Source organism: Mauremys mutica, chromosome 4 (genome assembly GCF_020497125.1).
Source record: "Mauremys mutica isolate MM-2020 ecotype Southern chromosome 4, ASM2049712v1, whole genome shotgun sequence".
Classification (NCBI taxonomy): domain Eukaryota; kingdom Metazoa; phylum Chordata; order Testudines; family Geoemydidae; genus Mauremys; species Mauremys mutica.
In genome coordinates, this window is record NC_059075.1 from 50,020,800 (window position 1) to 50,042,107 (window position 21,308).

A 21,308-nucleotide genomic window follows, 5' to 3' on the forward strand; every position below is an offset into this window, starting at 1 on the left:
AAAAAGGCATTGTCCATAGAAAAGTGATTGGGAAAAAGAGAACTCACAGTTCTAGAAATACCATCTATCACTCTATGTCACCAGACTTAGATTTAGGTGAATTCCAGAGACCAACCTCTATCACCTGCATCTTATTTTGATTGGGTTTAGGATAGTCAAACTTAACCCAGGCCTTTCTCTCTGCCAATTATTTGGAGAGCAAGGAAATGGCTCCTTCTGGATCTAACAAAAAGGACACACAGAAAGAAGTGTCATCAGCAGATTGATATTGTATGTCTTTTGTTTCATGATTTTCTCCAGCAGCTGTGCATACACAATAAGGCAGTAAGAAGACTGAGCTTCTTGAAACCCCACATCTGAGAACCATCTAAGAGGAAAATAAGTCATCCATCATCATTCTCTGGGAACTTTCCAACAGGAGGCGAGAGGGGGACCACCCTAAGGTAATTCCCGACTCCTGATAAGTCACCAGCACCTAATGGAGAATTAGCAAGAACATGTGACTTCTGTCCAATACCATGAGGGGAGAGTCAACAGAGACTAATGTTATTTCCATTCTACATCCCTGTCTGAAAGCTGGTTGATGTCCAAAGATGTAAAATGCTGCTAGAGCTGGCTTGCCACCACCTTCTCAATTATCTTTCCAAGAAAAAGGAGGTTACTGACAAGACTATCATATAAAAAGTCGACACTGCCAACTGTCATTTTCTATGGAACTACTGTACTGCCTTTCAATTACCGAGTATGAAAGCTGGCATGCCAGACTCCATGCCAACTATTGCAAGAAAACATACTACAGGTCACCTGGTAGCTGAACCAAATTCAAAGAAACATTAAGATTCAAAACAAAAATCAACCAAGTGATAACTGTAACTCATTCATAGACATGATGTTTAATATAACTTGAATATCATCTTGCACTGAAGAGCTCAAAACACTTGACAAATGTTAGTGGAATAAAGCCTCAAAACATCCTACCCCTTGTGAGGCAGGTAAGTAGTATGGGGTAAAATTTTCTGAAGAGTCTAAGAAACTGCTGCACCCTCATGGAACCTTACTGACTTCACTCAGACTCCATGCAGGCACAAGGGTCTGTCCAGTCAGTTGTCATTAGGGTGACCAGATGTCCCGATTTTATAGGGACAGTCCCGATTTTTGGGTCTTTTTGTAATATAGGCTCCTATTACCCCCCCATCCCCCGTCTCAATTTTTCCACATTTGCTGTCTGGTCACCCTAGATGTCATAGGATCAGGAACCAAGTGATTCAGCCAGCAAGTCTACAGCAGAAACAGGAATACAACCAGTTTCCTGATGCCCTGGTCTATACCTTAACCACAGAAGATCATCCTTCCTTACCACCTCCCCATGGGTCAGTTTACCATACAGTCAAACTTTTTTCATATCAGCACTTTCAGATGACTAATACAAGTCCATGATATACATTTTTTTGAGAAAAATATTTAAACCATTAACTAATGACCTAATCTTAGCCTAACTAAAGCATAGCAAATATATGCTTTAAAATATCATTTTAATGGGCTTCTGTGACAGGTTGGATCACAGAAACCCCCTTGGGACTGCCAACTGATGTGCTGAGACTACTTCTGAGCCCGTTTTCCCTGTCAGCTTGGGACTTCAGAACCCTGCCTTGTTTGAGACAGAGACCTGGGCACTGTCCATGGCAGAGGCAGTATACCTAAAATTCTTCTTTGGGCTCCCCTCTGGGGCAGACACTCCTGTGTCCCCGCAAAAGGAAGGAGACCCTGATCCAGCTGTGGGCTCACAGCTACCAGCTATGGCAGACCCTTCACTGGCCAGCAAAATCCCGCTCCCCCTCTTTCACTCAGGTTGGGCTTGCTTCCAGCTACAGTCTCCATGGAGTCTGTTCCCACCACAGCAGTCACCAGGACCCCAACTTCCAGCTTCAGGATACATGTCTCTGGGCACCTCTTCCACTCCATTACAGCCAGTTTGTGCTTCTGGGTCTTAATTTGCTTTGTCTTTTAAGTTCACAGTTTGCTAGTGGGCAGCCTTTTCTTTTTCCAGGGCAGCCTTTTCCCAGGAAAACCGCACATCAATTTCCACTTGTCTTCCCTTGAGACTGTCACTCGATGAGCTGGAATACCACAGAGAATCCCCTCCTGCCAGAACAGGCACCCCTCCACTCCTGTCTTGCTAAGTTAGACACTCCAGTCAGCTTCAGCACAGACACAGAGGTTGGGCCACATCTGTCTGCAGTTCACTGAAACTGAGATGCACTCAGTTCAGGGGCTTCTTAGTTAACAGACTTTCCCAGCGCCCAGTGTTCAGCCTTTCTGGGCAATTTGCAACTTGTGCTTCTTCTGATTTTCCCTTACTTATTTTGCTTCCTTTTCTGTCCCTATTTCCCTTACCTGAAATAAGCAAACAGAAAATAAACCAGTAATCACTTTGTCTGTTCTCCAGCCACCAAACTTAAAACTCACTTAAAATCACTACCAGGATCTTAAAGCAATCAGCTGTGCAAACATCCTGCTCCACTACGCCACTGTGACAGGTTGGATCACAGAAACCCCCTTGGGGACTGCCAACTGATGTGCTGGGACTACCTCTAAGCTTGTTTTCCCCGCAGGCTTGGGACTCCAGAACCTCGCCTGTTTGAGCCAGACACACTAGCCTGCTACAAACCCAGACCCAGGTCTGAACCATGTCCCCCAAAAGCTGTAGGCTTAACTGAAAACAGCTTAAGAAGTGTTCCTGTCTCAAACGCTCAGATGCCCAACTCCCAATGGGGTTCAAATCCCAAATAAATCCGTTTTACCCTGTATAAAGCTTATACAGGGTAAACTCAAATTGTTCGCCCTCTATAACACTGATAGAGAGATATGCACAGCTGTTTGCTCCCCCCCAAGGTATTAATACATACTCTGGGTTAATTAATAAATAAAAAGTGATTTTATTAAATAGTAGGATTTAAGTGGTTCCAAGTAATAACAGACAGAACAAAGTGAATTACCAAGCAAAATTAAACATGCAAGTCTAAACCTAATACAGTAAGAAAGCTGAATACAGATAAAATCTCATCCTCAGAGATGTTTCAATAAGCTTTTATCACAGACTAGATGCCTTCCTAGTCTGGACACAATCCTTTCCCCTGGTACAGCCCTTGTTCCAGCTCGGGTGGAAGCTAGGGGATTTCTCATGATTGCAGCCTCCTTTGTTCTGTTCCACTCCCTTATATATCTTTTGCATAAGGCGGGAATTCTTTATCCCTCTCTGGGTTCCCACCCCTTCTAAATGGAAAAGCACCAGGTTAAAGATGGATTTAAGTTCAGGTGACATGATCACATGTCACTGTAAGACTTCAAGCCCTCATGCCTCCCAGCCTGACATATAGGAAGGCCTGCAAGCAAACAGAGCCATCCACAGTCAATTGTTCTGGTTGATGGGAGCCATCAAGATTCCAAACCACCATTAATGGCCCACACTTTGCATAACTACAGTAGGACCTCAGAGTTATATTTCATATTTCTAGTTTCAGATACAAGAGTGATACATTTATACAAATAGGATGACCACACTCAGTAGATTATAAGCTTTGTAATGATACCTTACAAGAGACCTTTTGCATGAAGCATATTCCAGTTACATTATATTCACTCATTAGCATATTTTTGCAAAATCATATAGATTTTCATAAAATCAACGTCACAGCTTCATCCCACATTAAAATTTTAACACCCGAACTTAGCCATCACATATAAATGAACTAAATCTGTGAGCAATTTTGACCCAAGGTTGCCATAATACATTTATTTCACCCTGTTGTGCATACACACTGAAATTAAAATTCCTCCCACTGTTATATCTTGCAAGACCAGATGATGTCATATGATGTGCAGCTCTTTCCAAGGTATTATTTTTGAAAAGACATGCCATTCTGATCTATTTCTCCAGTTTTAAGTAATGTCAACCGTATTGTGGTTTGACAGAGATAAGCTGACTTATAAAGGAGTTCTATATTTTTGTAACAGACAGCGGAGATACCTTTATATGCTCCAGGACAGCAGTTGCAACATTTGTATGAAGATCGATGAGCCTTTTCTTTTCAAGTAGTTCTGGAAGAGAGCTGAAAAAATTAAATATAAAGTAAAACGTTGGGTTGCACATTCTAGTGGAATTGTGCATTCACTATAATAAATGCATCAATTATGAGAAGCAAAGATGAAGATTACAAACTGAAAAACAAAGGAGTCAGGAAATACAAGAGTTAAGGTTCTCATAGAAACATTTACAGTATATTCAATGTGGGTAATTTAAATAGCCGTAGTTTAGTGATAGAAGACAATGTATACACAGTATGGGCAACGTAATACAGCTAAACGTAAATGTATACATCCATGAACAAAGAACGCAGGCCATACTAACAAGATGGGGGGGGACACTAGTCCGAGAAGCAGTTACTCTGAAAAGGATTTTTGGGGGCAGGATAATCAGCTGAACATGAGATTCCAGTGTGATGCTATGGACTAAAGGGCTAAAGTGATCCTTGGATGCATAAGTAGGGGTATCTCAAGTAGGCGTAGAGAGATAATATTACCTCTGTATTTGGCACTGGTGCAACCACTGCTAGAGTACTGTGTCTTGTTCTGGGGTATGCAATTCAAGGTGGATTGATCAGACACACTGTACTTGTGACTCACAGCCCCGTTGGAGGTGTTCGTCATTGTGGCATCTGAATAATCACCTATTAGTGATTATCCTTGATCACAGGGATAGCTCGTAGAGGTCAGCATCCAATTATCAATAGGACGTGGGAAGTGTGTAGCCTAGCCACAGGCATAAATTTAGAGGCCTCCTGCAAGAGCCTCTTCTTAAGCTGAGAGCCCGTGAGAAAGCACAGCAATTGAGTGAGCTGCCAACATAAGGAAAGTTTGGCTGCAAAGACAGAAGGCCAAGGGATAACAATTAGAAAGGCACCACATCCCCAAGAAAAGTAACTGACAGAAGAAACAGAAAAAAACCCAATACACCTAACAAACATACCCTAAATGTAGGCTACATAAAAAAAAGCCACAAGAGTTAAAAAAAAATAAAAAACAAAAAACCCAACACCATCGGTAGAAGATCGGCAGCACAGTGGGGGCTACCCCATTTATCGCACCGAGTGCAACGTGTATGACTACCTGCCTTGGGAGCAGGTGGTGTATGAACACATGCAGTGCGAGCAATTCACGGCCCTCAGAGACAGAGTACAGGCTCTTGAGGCCAGAGTGGCTGAACTGGAGGACAATGAGAGACAGTGGGGTACAGAGAAGAGACTTTTAGAGACAAAGTAGAGTGGTCCCACCTGCTGTCCAACAGCCCCTGTGCTGTTAAGAAGGATGAAAGTCTTGGGGCAGGAGAGCATCAAGCTGGAGTAGAAGGAAACAATCCCATAGTTGGGACCCACCTTCCAGATGATGTCATGATATCCTCTTGCACGGAGGATATCCCTCCGGGGAGCAGGGACTTACTAGGAAAAGACAGTGGGGATTTGATTGCTAGAAACATAGATGATTGGGTTTATGATAACCAGGAGAACCACTTGGTAAATTGCCAGCTGGATATAAAGATAGCAGATCTCACGAGATATTAAGACAGACCTATAGGTAGCACTGGGGAGGAACTGGTGGTTGTGCTACAAGTAAGTATCAATGACTTGGGAAAGAGGTATTGGAGACCAAATTTAGGCTGCTAGGTAACAGATCAAAGTCCAGGACCACTATGGTGGCATTTTCTGAATTGCTTCCATTTCCACATGCAGGGCCATTAAGACAGGCAGGACTGAAAGGTCTCAATGCATGAATGAGATGATGGTGCAAGGAGGAGGGATTTAGGTTTATTAAGAACTGGGGAACATTTTGGGGAAGGAGTATCCTATAGAGGAGAGATTGGCTCCACATAAACCAAAATGGAACCAGACATGCTGGCATGTAAAATTAAAAAGGCTGTAGTGGATTTTTTAAACCAAGGGCTGAGGGAAAGCTGACAAGTGCAGAGTAGCACACTGTTCGGGCAGCCAGTGGAGTGGAGGAAGATCTAACTCTGGAAGGAGAGAGCAGTAAAGGAAGATTTCCTAGATGAGAGCCCAAAATGGCCAAGACTGCATGCTGTAATACGACAGGGCTGCAGGACATGGGGGTAGAAACCAAAAAGAATGTTTCCCACAGGTGCTTGGAAAGATGATCCCTGGGCTCCCTATCAGATCAGTACAACTCCCATGAGAACAAAGTATATGGGTGGCAGATATCTCCCTACTATGTTTTGAAGAGATGGAAGAAAATGAACACTCAAATAATGAAGTTGCACTATTCAGGTGTCTTAGGGCCCTCCCGAAACCCAGTCAGTGTTTCAATTTCAGAACTCATCGGTCCAGAGACAGAAGCACTTAAAATGGCAGATGAGGATAGCAGGGGTGACTTTAGCTGTGTCATCACTATAAGATGACTCAGTACAGGAAACATCTTCAGTACTGAGAAAGTCTGCACCAGACACATCTGCACCATGAAGGTCAATGGCAGAGTCATGGGCTCAGAGAGGATTGCTGTCATGTGTTACAGTATTGACATTGGTACTGAGGCATTGTTACTGGGGAAAATATGGACCATAGGTACTCTGTGACCAGTTAATACATCAGAGGGATCCAATCAGGGCCGTAAACTGCTTTTCCATTGAGGGGCATGAGCCAACACAGAGACATGGCTCTTCTTACTAGGCACCAGGGAGGGTGACCTTTGCCTATGCTTACCCTGGGAACTCTGCTCCTTCCTACCCCTGGGCGTAGACTGAATGGCCAAGGGGTTCAATGTCTTTGATGAAGAATAACATAGGACCTTTGAGTACAGCTGCATCTCACCAGAACACTAGCCAAGAGCAAATGAGCCAGCTTGACAGGATTTTTAGCTTCAGGCTCTGAAGAGGCCCTTTTTGATAGCGCCAGAAGAAAGCTTGAGAAGGGCTATCAGGCCTTTCTGCATTCTTTTGGAAAAGGAGAGACAGATTAAACATTTGTTAGTGACGTGTCCCTCACTGAGACAAAACAGACACCTAGAGTATTCATCACTGGTGGAAGTATGGATCGCTGTTTCAGGTGGTACCTGTGGGTACTTGATGACCAGCCAATGCACCAGAGGGACACAATATGAGCCATAAGGCCATATACCAGCCTTGCACCAGAGGGACACAATATGAGCCATAAGGCCATATACCAGCACCGCGGATCGCTGCTTCGGGCCAATGGGAGATGCTGTTCCCATGCTCAGCATCTCCCATTGGCCCGGAGCAGCGATCCACAGCCAGTGGGAGCTGAGATCGGCCAGACCTGCTGACGGGGCAGATAAACATACCGGCCCAGCCCGCCAGGGGCGTTCCCTACGGAAGCGGTGACCCCTGTTTGAGAAACCCTGATCTACCCCTTTCCTAACAGCTCCTAAAATTGTTAGCTTTTTGACTGCTGCTGCACATTGAGCAGATGTTTTCAGAAAACTATCCACAAGGACTCCAATATCTCTTTCTTGAGTGGTAACAGATAATTTAGATCCCATAATTTTGTATGCATAGTTGGGATTATATTTACTTTGCATTTGCCAACATTAAATTTTATTTGCCATTTTGTTGCCCATTCAAGCAATTTTGTGAGATCCCTTTGTATCTTTGCCTCAGCTTTGGATTTAACTATCTTGTGTACTTCTGTATTGTCTGCAAACTTTGCCACCTCACTGTTTACCCCTTTTTCCAGATCATTTATGAATATGTTGAACAGCAACGGTCCCAGTACAGATCTGTGGGGGACAGAGCTATTTACCTCTCTCCATTCTGAAAACTGGCCATTTATTCCTACCCTGTCAGTTTCCTGTCTGTTAACCAGTTACTGATCCATGACAGGAGCTTCCCTCTTATCCCATGACTGATTACTTTGCTTAAGAGCCTTTGGTGAGGGACCTTGTCAAAGTTAGTATTTTTGCAATTTCATATTTGAGTTCCTTCAAAACACTTGGGTGAATACCATCTGGTTCTGGTGACTTATTACTGTTTAATATACCAATTTGTTCCCAAACCTCCTCTACAGACACCTCAATCTGGAATAACACCTCAGATCTGTCACCTAAAAGGAATGTCTCAAGTGTGGGAAACTCCCTCACATCCTCTGCAGTGAAGACTGATGCAAAGAATTCATTTAACTTCTTTACAATGGCCTTGTCTTCCTTGAGTGCTCCTTAAGCACCTTGATTACCCATTGGCCTACTGATTGTTTGGCAGGCTTACTGTTTCTGATGTACTTAAAACATTATTTGCTGTTAGTTTTTGAGTCTTTTGCTAGTTGCTCTTCAAATTCTTTTTTGGTCTGCCTAATTATACTTTTACACTTGACTTACCAGAGTTTATTCTTCTTTCCATTTTCCTCAGTAGGATTTGACTTCCAATTTTTATATGCCTTTTTGCCTCTAACTGCTTCTTTTACTCTGTTGTTTAGCCATGGTGGCATTTTTGGGGTCCTCTTACTATTCTTTCTAATTTGGGGTATACATTTAGTTTGAGACTTTGTTATGGCAGTTTTTAAAAAGTTTCTATGCAGCTTGCAGGCATTTCACTCGTGACTGTTCCTTTTAATTCCTGTTTAACTATCTTCCTCATTTTTGTGTAGTTCTCCTTTCTGAAGTTAAATGCTGAAGTTAAAAAGCTGGTGATAGGCTTTTTGGTTTTCTCCCCCACCCACAAGGATGTTAAAATTAGTTATATTATGGTAGCTATTACCAAGAAGTTCAGCTATATTCACCTCCTGGACCAGATCCTGTGCACCACTTAGGATTAAATAAAAAATTGTCTCTCCCCTTGGGGGTTCCAGGACTAGCTGTACCAACAAGCAGTCAATGATATCTAGAATCCTTATTTCTGCATCCCTTCCGGAGGTGACATGTACCCAGTTGACATGGGGTAGTTGAAATCCCCCATTATTACTGAGTCCTCTATTTTTATAGCCTCTCTAGACATTCAGGGAGACTAAGTACCCGTTATTGGGGATAACTCTATACCTAAAACGAATTCCTAGTGATTAATCTTATTTTGCCAATGGGTGTTAAACTACAACTGTTATTTATGCTATTTATGCTAATTAACTATTCAAGTATAATAAACTAGCCTAACAACTAGTCTCACAGTGTGCAGAGTAAAGTACATGGTTCGGTGTCACCCCAATAGGTGTTAAAAAGGAAGTTAAGGAACTGTTGGGCCCACTCCACACCTTTTGTCTTTGGATGGAGGTGTGGCATGTGAGGACATCTAGTCCCAATTCTGCTGGCCAGTAGAATCCAATCTCACACTAATGGACTGCATGTGCACCAGAAGCAGAATCCATGCGGACAATCACTGAAAGAAGAACAATTTCCTCCAAAGTCTTTTTTGAGATTTTGCCATACTGGGCAACGAACATTTAAATTCCTGCTTAACATTCCGATTGATATTTTTGAAAGTTGGTAAAATCATCAGGAGATATTAAAATCAGAATAGCAGAAAATATAACTAATGGAAAGCTATTTTACCTACACTACTAGTACTTTATTAATTACTTACCTAACAGCTGAAGTTAGCTTAGCTGTATTATCAGAAAGCATACTTATTGCTCCTTCATCCTCCCCTTCAATTCCCTGTGGAAAGAGTTTCATTAAGGTACAACCATGTATGCTGTAGACACAAAACCATATTTGTAAATATGGTTAATTTATTTCTTCTCTATTTTACACTGACAGCATCAGGAGAATACTACTACTACTGGGCACATCCATAAAGAACTTATTTGTCAAATTATAATCTATAATTATAAATGAAAAAGTCTAGGAGTTAGAAAAAACACTTTGTAACAAAAAGGCATTTGAAACAAAAAGGCAAGTGGGCTTCCCAAAGGCCATAATCCATTTTAGATAATAATTCAAAGAATTTCACAGCTCATGGAGAAGTCCCTCACCGCGTTGCATATGGTGGTACAGAAAGAACGTTAGCAAGGTGTTCGGCCTTGATCCAAAGTCTGTCACCCCTTACAAGGAATTTAGGAGGGTCTATTTTCAACATGTTTGTTTTCAAACCAGACCCAGACAGATTAAAACTACTGTGCATTTCTGGAGTGGCTGTTAACATATGAACCTGTTTACCTCACACTACAATTTTCAAATACTTGATTATTTAAGTCTCTTATACATATTAAGAGATCAGTGTTGTTAAACTGATTATTTACAGCAGCAGTCCTGTAACTCTGAGTGACTGCATACTTTTATGAACACATCCTTCTAAGTCTCATTTGGAAATGCTGCAATATCACAATAAATTCAGGCAAATAATCATGTTTATGTATTTACAATAGTGAATTCACTTCAGAGGATGAAGTGATATTTCGCAACGATCTGAAGTCTTCCATATGCATTATCTTCTCTTATTAATTTAAATTTTCTAAAAACCTGGTTTTAAAGTATACCTTATCTGGCTGTATGTTAAAATGTTTATTTCCCCCTAACTTCATAGCACCCTTTTTGCCCTATCATCATTTTACATCCTAAGTGCTTCCCTTCCCAGAATGTGTCAGTCAAGATAGTGAGAACTGGCATGAGCTAAAGGAGAGGAGGTTACTTACTATAATTGGAAGTTCTTTGGGATGTGTGGTCCCTATGTGGATTCCAAGCGTGGGGGCGCATGTGAGCCATGCACTGAAGCCGGAATTGTTAGCGTCCATTGACCTGCACATGCATAGCATGTCACCGTGTGGTGTATCCAAGGCTTTAGGAGGCTGCGCAGGTCGACGCCTCCTACCAAGTAGCAGAGGAGCCCGGAGCAGAGGGGGAGGAGGGCAGGACTGGAATCCAGATAGGGATCACACATCTCAAAGAACCTCCAGTTACAGTAAGTAACCTCTTAGCGAGAGAGACTTGGTCCCTATGTGGTTCCAAGCATCGGAGAGTAGTGAGCAGTGCTCAGGTAGGAGGCGGGCACAAGGGCTCAGAAGAAGTGCGGAGAACAGTATGGCCCACTGCCACATCCATAGCATAATGGGTGGAAAAGGTGTGGACTGAGGCCGATGTGGTTTCTCTGCAGATGTCATGGCATGGGACATCTGCCAGGAAGGTGGATGTAGCAGCATGAGCCTACATGGAGTACAGTAGAGTGTGTAGCAGTCAGTGATGCAATAAGAAATTCATCTGGAGAGGTGCTGTGACAAAAGGGCGCGGCCACGGCAACACTCCGCAATGGCGGTAAAGAGCCTGGGATAGGCTCGGAAGTCATGGGTGTGCTGGAGGTAAAAGCTGCATATGGTGAGGGGCAATAACGCCTAGCAGGCAAAATGGACGACCTGCAGTTCTAAAATGCTGATATGCATCTGCGCCTGCCTGGGTGACCAGAGGCCCTGAGCCACGCGGATGGTCAGATGAGTGCCCCATCTGACAAGCAAGGCATCAGTCATGAGGGTAAGGTGGGGTGAGGGAGGTGTAAAGGGAACACTGGCTAAGACTGTGGATGGGTTGCGCCACCAAGTGAGAGGTGAGAACTGGTGGGGGAATGAGGACCCATTTGTTGAAGTGGTTGGACTGTGGGTTGTAGACCGAGCAGAGCCACAGTTGGAGGCAGCGCAGATCGAGATGGTAGTACAGGGTGAAAGAGGTACAGGCGGCCATATGGCCCAGAAGGGAGAGGCAGTGATGGATGCACCTGTGAGGGGAGGGGCAGAACTGCGCAATGAGGGTAGGGAGATCAGCGAAGCAATCCGAGGGAAGGAAGGGGCAGGCCATGACAGAGTCCAGGTGAGTGCCTACAAAGATGAGATAGCAGGTAGGGGTGAGGATCAACTTCTCCTCATTGATGCAAATTCCTAGGGTGTGGAGGAGGGCACACAGGATACAAATAGTGGTAAGAAGACGGGATAGGATGATGCTGCAAAGAGCCAATCGTCTAGGTACAGAAACACCAAGTGACGTAGGTGGCGCATGTAAGCTGCCATGATGGCAAAGACCTTTGTGAAAACACGGGGGGCGGTAGGGATTCCAAAGGGTAGGACCCGGAACTGGTAGTGAGAACAGTTGACTGTGAAGCGGAGGAAATGGTGATGAGCAGGATGGATGTCAATATGGAATCCTTTGTATCAAGAGAGGTGACCCAGGCTCCATGGGAAAGGGAGGGGATAATGAGAGGGAGAGTGACCATCCAGAAATGGAACTTGCAAATAAATCTGTTCAGAGGTCCAAGATAGGGCGGAAGCCACCTCCTTTCTTTGACACAAGGAAAGAGGAGGAATAGAAGCCCTAGCCATGGTAGCACTGTTGAATGAGTTCTATAGTGGCCATCCGGAGGAGGGTATCCGTTTCCTCTCAGAGGAAGTGAGTGTGAGATAATGTGGCAGGGCCCTCCTCAGGTGAGCAGCGAGGCAGGAAGGAGAGAAATTAGATGAGGTATCCCTGGTAGACAATATTCCAGCACCTTGTGTTTGGTGGTAATCTTGCCCCAGTTGTCAGTGAGGAGGCCAAGGCGACCCCCGAAAACCACCTGTGGAGTAGCGGGAGGAGAGGCGGGGAGATTCGCGGGTCTTGGGGAAGGAGTCAAAAGGGCTGCTTGGAGGAACGTTGAGGCAGGGTGGAAGTAGAAGGAGTAGCAGAGTAGCGAGTTCATTGCGAGCGCAGACAATGCTGAGAAGAATAGGATGGGCGCTGGGGGTAAGGTTGGTGGTAAGGCTGGTACATGGCATAAGCTGGCATGACAGTCCTTGAGGGAATGGAAAGACTCATCTGTTTCGTTTCTGAACTTGTGGTTGTTGAAGGGGAGGTCCTCAAGAGTGGTCTGGACTTCTTTTGGGAAGCTGGGAGTCCTGGCAAAGTATGAGGCAGCACTGACCGTGTCCTGGACAGTGACCTTGGCCACTAAATTGCCTTCACCCAGTTGACGATGGAAGTCCTGCTGTCTCTCCGGGGTCAGAGTGGGAAGGAAGTCCTGGAAGTCCATAAGTTTGGAAAATGAAAGGAAATCATACTTGGCCAGGATGGCCTGGTAGCTGACAATGAGGAATTGGAGGCCAGCAGAAGAGTAGACCTGGTATCCCAGGAAGTCCAACTTCTTGGTGGCCTGATCAGGGGCCGTGGACCATAGGTGTTGTTGGCGGGTGTGCTCGGTCACAGCTTGGACCACCAGGAAGTTGGGGGACATGTGGGTGAAAGGAATGTCCATGACCGTAGAGAGCATGAAGTACTGGCATTCCGCCTGTTTTGGTGTTGGGGCACAGGAGGCTGTGGTGTGCTAGATGGTCTGGGCCGGTTGTAGAAGGGCGTTGTGAACAGGGAGTGCGGTACACGGGGGTCCAGAAGATTGGAAGATGTCTAGGAATTGATCTCATAGGTCCTGAATGTCTTCAACAGGCAGCCTGAGGGATGTGGCCATTCCCCGAAGTCCTAGTATGGCACAAGGTTGGCAAGAGGTGAGAGAGTGAGGAGAATGATAGCATTGTCCAGAGGCGAGGAGACCCCAATATGGACTAGGGTTGGCAAAGGCGCCTGCTGGTGCCGCCAGAGCGGAGACAGCCAAAGGGTCCTCAAAGAAGAAGGGAGGGGCTGTGTGTGCCAGGGACAACTGGTGCCATGAGTGAGATGGCATTCCATGCTCATAACTGGGCATCCAGGAAGCCCAGTAGGGCCAGGCATAGGAGTCACCAGGCAGTGGTGGTGCCAAGGGGTAGGGATACCATGGGTCGGCTGGCAGGGCGTATACTGGAGGGTACAGTTGGTGCCAAGGATCCAGACTGAAGGACCGTGCAGGCGAGAAGGTGTGGTCTGGGTAGGAGAACCACTCAGACTTGGAAGATGGGTCCGGTAGGGGCGGAGCCAGTGGGACTGTCATTGCAGGAGGATGGTCCAGGAGCAATAGAGGCACCTCTGGCCCGGCAGAGAAGGATGGAGCAGGAGCAACTTGTCCACAAGGGATGGCAGGCGAAGTGTGGCAGGGGAGCATAAGCTCAACCATCAGTGTGGGGAGGGACATGTCTTGGCATGCCTGGCACCAGGCAGGCAAGTCTGGACAGACCTGGTGGAGTGGACGGAACTGGGGGCACTGGTGGCAAGCCAGTCACCGTGGCTGGTGCCAACACAGCTTGGACTTGTGCTCGGAGCAGGACTTCTTCGGAGCAGGAGTGTCCAAGTCGGCACGCGAATTCTCACCCAACTTGGCATGGCTTGAGGAGGCAACACTGTGCTTGGGGGTGGTCCCCGTCGGAGAGCCACCCTTATGCCCATGGGTGTGCTTTATGTGCACACGGTGGGCTTTTGGTGGGTGCACCAGTGCTGGGTGGGAAGACCCCAGAGAGGTGCTCACTGCCTGTGTCAAATGCCATTCCAGTGGATCCATGGATCCCAGATCTGGGAGCGCACTTGGGCGCATTGCCTCTTCCATGAGGTGTTTGCGGAGGTGGAGTTCTCTAGCCTCCCGGGTGTGTGGTGGGAATGATCGGCAGATGGAGCAATGTGAGCCTTGCCAAGGCAATAAAGACAAAATTGATGCACATCACTCACAGAGAAGGAGCGTGGGCATGAAGCGCAATATTTAAACCCAGCTTGCCAGAGTACAGTCCCCGAGCCAGGGGAAGTCCCCAGAGGGAATAAGTCCAACTGAAAGTAACCAGCCAACTAATAAATGAGGAACAGACAACTAGTAAAGAAAAACTATGTACAACGGACAGAAGCAGTTCTTTTAAGCTAAGAGCACCGAGGAAGAGAGATGCCAACTCTGGCCATGCAGTGGTAAAAGGGAACTGGAGCAGCCCTGACCTGCACTGCCTCTTAAAGCTTCGGAAATGCCACATGGCTGACGCACATGCGGGTCAACGGATACTACTAGGAATAGCTCCGGTTCTGGCATGTGGCATGCACGCACACCCATGCTTGGAATCCACACAGGGACCATCACTCGAAGAACAACATTTGTTGATGCAGATGTTTTCAAAGCATGAGAATACTTGTATAGGGCTTTGTTCAATATTTTATATAAAAATGAAATGTTAAACAAAAAATATATATCTTAAACAAACCTTACCATAATACTTTTAAGCCTTTTGACCTCATCTTCTTGGGCTCTGTAGGATTCCAGCTCTTGCTGCACAGACTCTGCTACCTCTGGGAAAGGACTAAAGCAATATTATATATCAGGTTCTGTTAAACAGTCAAATTTAAACAGTAGAACCATATGGTTTATATGATCAAAATAATGTTGAAATGCCTTTCAGAAATTTTTATGAAATACCAACTCGCTACTATAATAATGAAGCATCAAAAATACAGAAAATAATTAATATACGAGAGTAATCAAACATATGCTTAAGCTTTCAGTACAAACATCCATTACTTTTTATACGCTTTATTAAATTCACTTATAAAAATTAATACACCTCTACTCAGATATAATGCTGTCCTCGGGAGCCAAAAAATCTTACTGAGTTATAGGTGAAACCGTGTTATGTTCAACCTGCTTTGATCCGCCGAAGCGCGCAGCCCCGCTCCCCTGGAACCCTGCTTTACCGCGTTATATCCAAATTTGTGTTATATCGGTTCGTGTTATATCGGGGTAGAGGTGTACATAGTGATGGCACCATAGATGCATACTCTCTACATAACAAAATAATCCCCCCAAAGCAGATGAATACAAAGAGATAAAATGACTGTCCCAGAAGATCCACTAACATCGGTGTTTCTAATTGCTGTAGATATTAAATACATTTCCACAAAACCCTAAAAGTAAAGCTACCACAATATGTAAGGATTAGTATAAAGCAATTCCTCAACTATTTTACCTGAAGGAACTAAATCTAGTCATGAGGTCTCCATCCTAAGTAATTTCATTTTCATAAACAATCAAAACAGTAAAGTATTGGGATATCCAAATGGATCAGATGACATCTTTCTTTAAATCTAATAATATGACCAGACCACATTATACAGCAGAGTTTGTTCCTCCAGTGCTGGTTTTCAGTTTTCATTCTTTTATAGCTTTGCTCACACAGAACTCTTTCTTAGCACATCCAGGGCACTCTACTACCTTGTTTGTGAATCATAAGAATTAAGAGATAATGTTTAATCCAGCATTTCCCATATTACCAAAGAACTCCACTTCTCTCTATAAATCCAGTCTGATTTTTCCCCTGAATTGGGAACACATTTCAAAGCTTTTTCACAAATGAAATCTTACTCCACAGATACATGGGAAACTAGGCTACTAGTGCCTTTAGAATTAAATAAAAAGCATCTACTCAATTTGCAAACAGATTTGTCGCTTGTATGCTTTATTCAAAGGAACATTAAAACATTCCTAAACTAAGTAAAACTGCTAGTGAATCCCTTAAAATGAGATTAATTCCTCTACACTATTTACATAGATTGAACTATACCAAACACCTATTTTATGAAATTACTCTACCCAAAGAACTCTGTGTAATGTGGCTTATGACTCCCTTTGCACAGATGCTCTATCACACTTCCTCAAAGACATGGAAAAAATATTAGTATGTTAAGGCTAGTTCTTCATTAGAAGTTGACTAATTTAAATATAAAATCTGGAATTGTTCAGCTCACCTGCCTTTATGCTTTTGCCAAAATTTATCAGCTGGAGTTAAGTCGTATGATTTTTTATTCTTTTTCTTTGGCCTAGCCCCTGCTGGAGAATTTTCCATTCCTGAAGATTCCTCTAGATTAACTCTGTTCAAATGGAAATCCTAGAAAAGGATAATCTTAATTAAACATCCACAATTTCAATCCAAAATAGAGAATAAAAATATTCTTACCATGAGCCAAAATAACTAGGCCTCTATACATTGTTTATTTTGATGAAATCCTATGATAGATCTTCCAAATGAAACGAACATTTCAAATCCTCTCTAAAAATCTCTAGGCTGTATGTATAATCTTTCTTCCTTGATGCTTTAAAATAGACTATTTTGCTACCAGTCTTTTCCATTGAGCAAATGTTTTATTTTGCTATTTATTCTAGTGTAACCAAAAGCATCTATTTTTGTTAAATATCTGTACACCAGCCAGAAGAAGTTTACTAACCAACCTAAGATAACATAAGCGGAGTTAAGAGTCTGGTGTAGTTTCTTCAAAGTCATTTAAAGCTATAATAGAAACAGAATTTCAAGTGAGTGCATGCATGTTTGTCCTGTCCTAACTCATATTCAAGAGCACACACACAGATTTCTTAAGTAGACATGATAACCTACTTTGCTTTCTGTATGTAAACTGGATTATTTACCAGAAACTGGAGTTGTCTGACTTAGAATGATTCTATAAATTCACTCGAGAAGGTGCACAGGTTTTCATATGGGATTTGTAGAGGAAATTCAGTAATTTAGAACATATTTGTACAGGGCTGCCATAGGTTCTCTCAGTGTTGTAGAGAAATGTTGTAGTCTAACAATGATAACCCAGTTACATCAAAATTGTGGATGCAGTACCGTGAGACTGAGTTTTTCCCTGCTGCAAAAAACCCCACAAGATGGACCTGTTGGGGATCACTGGGAGGAAAATTCTAAGGTTATATTCAGTATTTTCAACAGATGATTCTGTTTGAAGAATCTGTCTGGAAACAGGCAAGATTCTGACCCCAGAAACTACAGATCTCATTCAGAGGACATGGCTGGTTGGCTGTTTCCAAAAAGCCTCTTGCAACTTTTCCCCCATACCCTTGCCAGTATGGCATCTCTGCATTGACTATAATGGTTGAATGGATTCCCCCTGGTTTACGAGGTGGAAGTAAAAAATGTGGGTAAGAAAACGAGTCCCATTCACTCCCTAAAAATAAATCTCCAACCCTGAACAATGCCCATCTGGAGATAGGGCCGCAGTGGTGGCACTTCCCCACTCCACTCACCATGTATGGGGAATCCCTTCCTTACAGAGATTTGAGATTAATTAATTCATGCTGAAGGATTAATTTGTTCCTCCTAATTATCCCCCCACCCCCAATTTTGAATGACTGTGGAGGGGAAATAATTCTCTTTTAGACAAGATTTTAAATTCTACAGATGTCCTCTGCGCTCAGCCGTCACAATTTTAGGGTAAAACGGATCACCTTTGGACTTCAAAAGATTAAGCAAACACCTTCTTTAAAAATATGAAAAGGGCTTGTAGGGTTGCCAGGTGTCCGGTTTTCGATCGGAACGCCCGGTTGAAAAGAGACCCTCGCGGCTCTGGTCAGCACCACTGACTGGGCTGTTAAAAGTTCAGTCCGCTGTGCAGCGGGGCTAAGGCAGGCTCCCTGCCTGCCGTGGCTCCACACGGCTCCCGGAAGCAGCAGCATTTCCCCCCGCATCCCCTTCACCTAGGGCAGCCAGGGGGCTCTGCGTGCCAATGGGAGCTGTGGGGGTGGTGCCTGCAGACGGGGGCAGTGTGCAGAGCTGCCTGGCCGCGCCTTCATGTAGGAGCAGGAGGGGGCCGTGATGCTGCTTCCGGGAGTTGCTTGAGGTAAGTGCTGCTTGGAGCCTGCACACCTGCCCCCCTCCCGCACCCCAACCCTCTGCCCCAGCCCTGATCTCCCTCCTGCACTCTGAACCCCTCGGCCCCAGCCTGGAGCACTCACCTACACCCCAAATCCCTCACCCCCAACCCCACACCAGAGCCCTCTCCCCAGCCAGAGCCCTCACACTCCCCTGCACCCCAGCCCCCTGCCTCAGCCCTGATCTCTCTCCCACACCCTAACCCCTCGGCCCCAGGCCAGAGCCCCCTCCCGCACTCTGAACCCCTCAGCCCCAGCCCAGAGCTCCCTTCCACACTCCAAACCCCTCGTTTTTGGCTCTACCCCAGAACCTGTGCCCCCAGCTCAGAACCCATACCCCCCCCACACCCTAACCCCTCAGCCCCAGCCCAGAGCCCCCTCCCACACTCTGAACCCCTCGGTCCTAGCCCAGAACCCCCTTCTGCACTCTGAACCCCTGATTTCTGGCCCCACCCCAGAACCCACACCCCCCAGCTCAAAGCCCATATCCCCTCCCACACTCCAACCCCCTGCCTCAGCCCAGAGCTCCCTCCCATACTTCGAGCCCCTCGGCTCCACCCCCTAGCCCGAAGCACCCTCTTCCACCCCAAACCTCTCATCTCTGGCCCCACCCCAGAGCCCTCACCCCCTCCCACACCCCAACCCAGTGAAAATGAGTGAAAGTGGGGAGAGTGAGCAACAGAGGGAGGGGTGGGATGGAGTGCGCAGGGGCAGGGTCTCGGAGAAGGGGCAGGGCACAGGCAGGGCCTTGGAGAAGAGCAGGGCACAGGTGTTTGGTTTTGTGCAAGTAGAAAGTTGGCAACCCTAGGGGCTTGTAGAATTTGAACAGCATTTTTTGTCTTAAAAATAAGGTTATTGAAGTTAGATGTTTAAAAGATAAACAGGAAAAAATGCTCAAGGCGTTCACATTTTGAGAGGGTTCCGATATGCTACATGACTTTCCACAGGTACAAAAAAAATCCAGACTTGCATTTCTAATACACTCATTACCATGGAACCTAGACACTAAAGAATGACCACATCATCCATTTCCTCAAATAACTCAACTGATTCTCTAGTTATTTTAGGATTCACTTCAGCATTACACACACTTTTCCCCTAAAACTCTCCATCAGCATATTTCAGTCTGCCTTATGGTGCTGGGATCTATTCCTCTCTCCTTGATCATCTATCACTGATGAACTCTTTGACTCTGGGATAAACTGAAAATAGAAGTTAAACGATTTTTGAGAAATTGCCACAAACTTCAAAGAGTAGAATTTTAAAAAGCTGTTTAAAATATTCCTGTTGTATAAGTAGGCATGAGGAAAAAAACACTAAAGAGAAGTTGAGGGAGATTATCAGTTTTAGAACTAAAAAATTAGTCTATATAAAATTTTTGGAATGTCATTTGGGATTCTAGTGGCTAGTCATATTTTGTAAAAACACATACCACTTCACTGTAAAGAAAATCTAAATTAAGTTTAGAAAATTAGGATTTAGGCTTTCAAAAGTTTACACATACTTGTGTGGGCTGTGACAAAGCACAATATGCACATGCCTACAGGCCCAAGAGCATGTACACTGGTGTTAGCATGTGCAAGACAAATAGGAATACTTTGAAAATGTAGCCCTAAATGGCCTTAAAAATACTTTTCAGAGCTGTTCTGACATAATTGATTATGCTGGTGCACAAATGAGGCTTTGGCATGCCAAGCCACTTCAAGTTGCCCGTACGTTCATGTCATATTAAAAAACTAAACAGTCATATTAATTAAAGTTAATTCTAAAACAACCACCTATGTTTACCAAACTGAAAAGAAATAGGAAAAACATTTTAAAGCATCTAATAGGATATAACAAACAACGAAGAGTAAAAAATAAAATTAGTATCCTTCAAACAGAGCAAGAGAGGAATAATACTGAATACCCCAAAATAATGCAGTGATAGGACTATTTTATAAGCATCACTTATAACCTAAAGGCTGAGTAGAGAAACTAAGATCAAAATAAATGACCAGATTTTAGCAACTCTCTCTGTGAGAGCCCTATTAATTTCAATGGCATTACCTTAAATAAGATACTAAACGTCCGTAAATCTGGCCCTAGGTTTGTTTGTTTTTTTTTAAACTTTTTCAAAAGGCATGATGATTCTGGAACAGTGCAGGAATTGCAAACATCACCCAGAAAGTGCTAGAAATGGTTTTAATACCAGTCATATCTCTAAATCCTTTCATATTGGGGCTTGGATTTTTCCTGGCTTAAAGGTGACTGCAGGCAATAGTGCCCCTAAGCCACAGGCCCCATGGAGTTGAAGTTGGCAAGACATCAGATGTAAACAAATTACATGCAAAACTGCTACAAGAAATGGGAAATGATGAAGACGCTTTCACATACATCTTCCATTCAAGAAGGATAATAAAGAGATTATCTTAATGACATCATGTACAAGATATCTGGAAACTAAATACTAGAAAATCTGATGACTTTTGCTGGAGAAGGAAACATTCAGAAGCTACAATGAAAGATCACACAGGGCCAGGAGGGATGGACAGATCTACCCCCTGAAAAAATGCAGTGTAGCTAAGGATAACCAGCCTCATGAAAAAAACGGTCATGCCTGATTATAATTTTGGATATATTTGTAGATACTATTGCCAGAACAGACAAGTGGTGGTAATGTAATTTAATTAACATAATATGAATAATTTAATTAGGTTTTCAAAAGTAACTGACAAAGTTTCATATTAGAAGTGAACAGCCAAAGTGTGAAGAGTCATGAACTAGGAAAACAGTTGACAGAAAA

General features: G+C 44.1%; 1 protein-coding gene across 2 annotated transcripts in view; it reads right to left on the minus strand.

Moving 5' to 3' along the window:
- Nucleotides 1–21,308, minus strand: part of SCFD1 (sec1 family domain containing 1) — a 129,265-nt gene that overhangs the window by 72,881 nt on the left and 35,076 nt on the right. For both annotated transcript variants that reach the window (XM_045015045.1, XM_045015047.1), the window contains exons 11-14: nt 16,606–16,745; nt 15,074–15,164; nt 9,593–9,666; nt 4,028–4,109 (exon numbers count right to left, since the gene is read on the minus strand). In XM_045015045.1, the coding sequence (XP_044870980.1) occupies nt 4,028–4,109; nt 9,593–9,666; nt 15,074–15,164; nt 16,606–16,745 (387 nt within the window). The remainder of the gene's footprint in view (nt 1–4,027; nt 4,110–9,592; nt 9,667–15,073; nt 15,165–16,605; nt 16,746–21,308) is intronic.